Here is a 5976-nt window from a genome sequence, read left to right on the forward strand (position 1 = left end):
TGTCAGCTTGAATCTTCCTAACTTCAAGAGATTTAAAAAAATGTTTTTGGTCTCATCTTGGAGATAAGCAAAGAGTAGGAGGAGCATAGCTCAGGGTGGTAGTGCGGCAGTCTCCCAAGCTGAAGGTCGTGAGTTTGTTCCTCAACCCTTGAGTGACTTCTATTTTCCCCCAATTCTTTATTTTACTCTCTTCCAAGAGTAAATATTACTCTAAAACTGAGTCTATTTGGTCCCACTCTAAATAGAGTCAAATTTACTCTACAGAATTTGCTGATTAGTAAAGCTACTGACTTGACTTGACTTAACTTAAACAGTGTGCGTGTTTAGGCACACTGCATTTTGCATGCACAGAGCAGCTGAAATCTGTTTGGACAAAGAAAAAACTAAACTAGAAGCTGAGCAGCCAAACCCATGACCCATGCTTTGAAAGAAGAGAAAGGACCCTTGGATATATTCATGTAACTGTAAAAGGCCTAAGCTTCTGATAGTGTTTGGACCAGCAGAGAAGAAGGCCTTGAAGTCTTTGACTACATGTCACTGCCTGTAGGCTTCAAAACTTTTGGAGCATAATATTAAATGACAAATTGAATTGACATAGTTTGGGGAAAACACATACATGGTCAGTGTAGGTGTGAAATAAGGTAAGGGTCAATACATTTAATCCACACAAACACATCCAACCGTGTACATATAACCATACATACTCTCAAGATGAGTGAAAATATTGTGCAATTATGTTTACAAGTCTCTTTCTGTACAATGTAAGTGTGCCATGAGGGGAACAACAAAGCCAAAGCAAGGAAGTGAAAGGGACCTGTTAGGGCCAGCTCATAGGTCACAAATGAGATTCTGTGGTTTTGTTTTTGTATATACAGATTTGAAAAGTCATGATGCTTAAAGATTTTCGGGCAGACTGTCCTGCGCCACTGTGAATGTTCCACCGTAGCGAGGCTGTGTCCTTTGATGTGTGCGGCGCATCTGACAATTTGTTGGCCGAAAATGGTCTTTTGTGTTTTTGTTTTTTGTAGCTTCTGTCCACATACCTGGCTCGTATATGATCACACTCTTCCCAACACCTTAAATTACTTCATTTAGCGACTTTTAGCGACTTTTAGCTACTTTTAGCGACAAGTCCAGAAAGTAAAAACGCTGCCACAATTTAGCTTTAGCCCCTTGTGCTAGCTAGAAAGCTCCCTAGCAGGTAAACGAGCACCATTGGAGCTAGCTAGTGAGCTAGCTAGCTAGCTAGCACCTGGGGCTAAAGCCAAACTGTGGCAGGGTTTTTACTTTCTGGACATGGATTTACCACCCCAGTTCACAAATTTGAAAATGAACTAGTTCAGTTCAAAGTTCATAATTTAACATTTTCAAACTAAGTTCACCAGTGATCAGTCCAAAAGTGAGCTTGTTCATAGTTGTGTTTGTTATTATTATTATTATTATTATTATTACTATTATTACCACCAGTATGCACATTCAAGTTGAGTGTTTCAGTTGACAAAACAGAAAGTCAAACAGAGATTTTTATATATATATATATTTTTTTTAACCGTATTTCCATAATTAAAGACATGACAATTACCTACTGAAAAAAACCTAAAAATATAAAGGAAAAAGGGACAATTGAGAGCTATTCAAAATTAAAACATGTCAATTCAAAACGTTAATTGAAAAAAAAATCCGAAATAAATAATATTAGATGTGACAATTCGTCTTTATTCCTGTGGAACTAATAAATTGACAATCCTTGTGGTCATTGTACAAAGAGGCAACAGCCAGGCTCAGTGAGGTAGAAATATTGGTTTTGTAATAGTGTCATTCGTCTCCTCATTGCTTCTCCCTTACCTCACACTCATAACATCAGGACATCTCTACTAAATGACGGATCATTCCTCCAAAAACACTACACCAAAGTAAGTGGAGTAATTCATCAACTTACTTTACTTGTGTGTGTCCTGTATGCCTCTCTATAGTCTCTGAGTCTTTACAGAGGATATTGTACAGTGGTCAAAAGTGAATCCTAACCAGGATGCCATGGCATACTCGTATGCTGTGAAAATCAACAGCGTTGCCACAGGAAAGTGTCCAATTTTACTTAATTTATCACAAAATTATTTATTAATTTCAAATAGCCTACAGCAAGGTATTGACTTTTGTTTTGTTTTCATTCCGTGACTATACTCTCAAATCATATTTTACCATTGAAATGAATGGAAATGCCATTAATCAGTTCTAGCCTCCATTAAAACACTGACCAAAATTAGAAAAATAGGACGCTACCGTATTTTACATATCGTATTCTACCGTATTTTAAACATACAATAATAACATAAACTTACAAAAATTTGCAACGCAAGAAAAATAATTTTAAAATAAAAACAAACTTTAAAATACTTCAATCATAGGCTCTTTTTTTTTAACAACCTACAGTTGCTAATCTGATTTTGTTTACCTTTACTTCTCAAAAGAAAAAAAATCTTTCTAGGTTTTTGTTAATTTAATATGATAGACTTGGATGACTTTATGACAACACAGTGACATTATTTTGCATACAGTTTTGTGAACAATATAAAATATTAACTTTTTGTGTTGGTTAATTTTGGAAACATACTTACTGTGTTTGTGTACTGTATTGAAAAATAAACTGAAATAGCACTTAACATCTAAGCGTGACTTAAAACTTTTACACAGTATTATAATGGTTTTAAATCTGTCCATCTGTGCATCTCCTGGGACCAAAGCCTATTATGCGTTTTAGTCTTTCAATGCCCATCTTTTGCTTTTTATTTTTTTGTGTTCCATTTTTCAATTTCAATTTCCTGAGTTTCACCCCCTTTATTTATTTCCTTTCCGTTCTAATCGGCAGTATTTTATTTTGAAATGGCTTCGTCAGAACCATCAAAAAGCCCAAAACGGGTCACAATACCGCTAAGGGGTTAAATTGTTGACGCTTTACTAAGCATGTTTAGTTTAAGGCATTTCAGTCGTGAGTAGAGCGACATCTGCTGGATTTACATTACATTGTTCAAGTGGCGCTGATGAGACGTGCAACACAATTATTCTGTGGAGTGTGAGTTGAATTTCGCTGTGAAAGTTTATAATCAGTTTGATTATTTAACTTTTTTTTCTTTTTCTTTTTATCTATCGCACTTATTTCCATTGGATTACCGTGATCTCGAGTCAGTACAGTTACAGTAATGCATTGTGGATCCGCTTTTAAAGAGTTGTTAACTTGTTTACGATCTACAAAAGGCAGGATAAAAAGAGTGCGAAGAATAAGGAGCTGATCCGTAAAGATCTAAGATGTAGTACTGCAAAAGCGAAAGTGAAGGGACAAGGACATTGACATTGAGTCAAGGAAAGTGGACGAGGAGGGGATAAAGTTGCCATGTGAAGATATCCAAGCCATAAAGTCCGATTGTGGTATCAAAATGATTGCATGGGACACTTGTAGAAATTATAAAGACATAAGTAAAAATGAGGAACAGTGCTCAAAAACAACAATACTAAAATAAACGTGCTTTCATCATTGACAATCTTCTTGTGGCCGCAGCAACGAACAAGATTTGTTGTTTTTTTGTTTGTTAGTTTTGTATTTCCTGCCTTTCTATTGTTCCGCATTCAAGTCCGGTAGGTGGCGGTAATGCACATAATCGCTCGTTTGCCAATCGCCATTTAATAAACAAGGTGAAGAAGCGGAAGAACTAATGTTTTGTTCCGGGTGAAGGTTCACATTACATGTGGGCAGTGAATTCACGCTTCGACTTGGTGTTTTTCTTGCCAACTTTGATCCTAAAGTGTTTATTTATCTCTCTAGACATACAGCCAGTGTATGCGCTTGCTTTTGATAAATTATTCGCCCAAAGGCAGAGAGAAGAGATTTTGCGTACGGAAACTTATCTCCTAATGATCACCCACTTCTCTTTCAACATCCAAAATTAACAATAAATAGACGATCCCCAATATTGTGGACATTTCAGGGTGAGTAAACAACAACAACAAAGTGTGTGTGCGTGTGTCACGCACGCACGTGCTACATCGTAACGCTTACTAGTCAAGAAATTACTTTAAGGTGGTCACGACCTCTGTAAATGGTATGCCGCAATGTTGTGCGCGTGGTTTTTGGTTTGTGTTTGATGTTGTATTGACATGTTTTATTGGGATTGCATGTATATGACCAAATTGTTATCCCAATAGAAGAGCTGCAATCATTTGGGAGGCTGTGGATGTTTTTCCGTGATTGACAACTCAACTGCTAACACTATTTTGCCGTGAACTGCTCTGATTTGTCAATCGCTGGACCGAGTCATGCACTCGGCGTGCCTCTTGCCTTCTGTGTCCTTTCCACGAAGTTTTAATTTCGTTTTGCCACCGGAGATAGGCTGCTATAGAAATTACCGGCCTAACCATAACCATAGGATGCTGGCTTTACCAGCAGACCTAACTATACCCTATATATATTATATATTTGCAAAATGCAGTGGTTATTTTGGCGTGGCCGTCAACTCGCCTCCTAGCCTTATTTTGCCGTGAACCGCACGAGAACTAAAAGTACAAATTCTGCACCGGTAAATGTATCAGATTTTGGCGCAGTGGGTAGAGCGCAAACTGAGGTTTAGGGTTAGGCTGGTAATGGCGACAACAGCCTATTTTCGGTGGCAAAACAAAAATGAAAATTTCCTGAAAAGAGACAGAAAGGGGTGAAGCAAGGCAGGAACCACGCACTGTACATGACTCGCGGCAAAATAACTGATTCACAGCAGCCTACACATCGCACGTGAGTGAGCCAACCTACTGTAACTCAAGGTAAAATAGCCATTCACGCCAGGCCAAGAATATATTGCTCTGGTGATTGACCAATTAGAGCAGTTCACAACAAAATAACGCCAGCAGAAGAGTTGTCGGTCGCGGCAAAAGAACCATTGCCTTTCATTCGTATATTACAAGGTAGTTTTGGTCAGATACTATTATATTATTTTAATATGTCTGTTGTGATTTTGTTGTAGCAGACAGAATGGATGGTAATGTTAAGGAACAGAAGAAACATCAGCACAAACACAGTGGACCAAAGGCGGAGAAAAAGAAATGGAAAAAACAGGGAAACTCAACAGAGAAGGATGAGCGCAAACGTAACCCCAAAGCCTTTGCAGTACAGTCGGCTGTACGCATGGCCAAGACTTTTCATAGGTACATGGAGGTTAAAGTGGTTTATTTTATCTCAATTCTTTTGTCTGTCTGTATCAATCTATTTAGAGTATGTAATCAATGTAATATGGTTAAACGTGTATGTTTCCAGGGCGCAAGACATAAAGACCAAAAAACACCACATCCCTCTTGTTGATCGAACACCCCTGGAGCCTCCTCCAATCGTGATTGTTGTAGTAGGACCCCCTAAGGTGGGGAAAAGCACCCTTATCCGTTGCCTGATCAAAAACTTTACGCGTCAGAAGCTTGGAGATATATGTGGCCCTGTAACCATCGTCTCAGGTGCGCTCTGCTTTTCTTATACATATATTTTTATTTTCTTCCCATGTACATTATTTGTAGAGATGGGAGAAATTCTTATATGCATAGTGATGCAGGTTTATGTGATTCAATATTCTATTGTTATGATGCTGCTGGTAAAAAGTTTTATTTCCATTCATCTGTGTCAGTGCTCACATTTTGAAATGATCACCTCTACAACATGCCTAAGAAATTACAAGGTCCCATCACTAGTAGCTATTTTTAGAACAGGCCTGAAGGCTTCTTATGTGGTACAAATGGGGCTACCTGGCGCCCACCGGCACAAAAGAGCTTAACTATAGGTGCAGCACCCATACTAGCATAAGCCATCTGAGTGAATAACTCACTTATGATATTTGGTATTTAATTAAATTCTCGCTCTAAGTACACCTCTAATTATTTGCTTTGCATCTCAATATTTTTTTGCCATTCTTTTTGACTGAAGGGTATAATCAGGATTTTTTTTCAGCA

The 5976-nt window shown here is 38.0% G+C and overlaps 1 protein-coding gene across 1 annotated transcript in view; it reads left to right on the top strand.

The window, feature by feature from the left end:
* Positions 1-3721: 3721 nt before the first annotated feature.
* The window catches only part of bms1 (BMS1 ribosome biogenesis factor), a 28034-nt gene continuing 25779 nt past the window's right edge, over positions 3722-5976 (top strand). The window contains exons 1-3 of the mRNA XM_086065218.1: positions 3722-3981; positions 5010-5187; positions 5297-5487. Of these exons, the coding sequence (XP_085921344.1) occupies positions 5015-5187; positions 5297-5487 (364 nt within the window). The 5' untranslated portion in view covers positions 3722-3981; positions 5010-5014. The remainder of the gene's footprint in view (positions 3982-5009; positions 5188-5296; positions 5488-5976) is intronic.

The sequence above is a fragment of the Leptonotus elevatus genome, chromosome 20 (genome assembly GCF_054856555.1).
Source record: "Leptonotus elevatus isolate MCC_2025b chromosome 20, RoL_Lele_1.0, whole genome shotgun sequence".
In the NCBI taxonomy this organism is placed as follows: domain Eukaryota; kingdom Metazoa; phylum Chordata; class Actinopteri; order Syngnathiformes; family Syngnathidae; genus Leptonotus; species Leptonotus elevatus.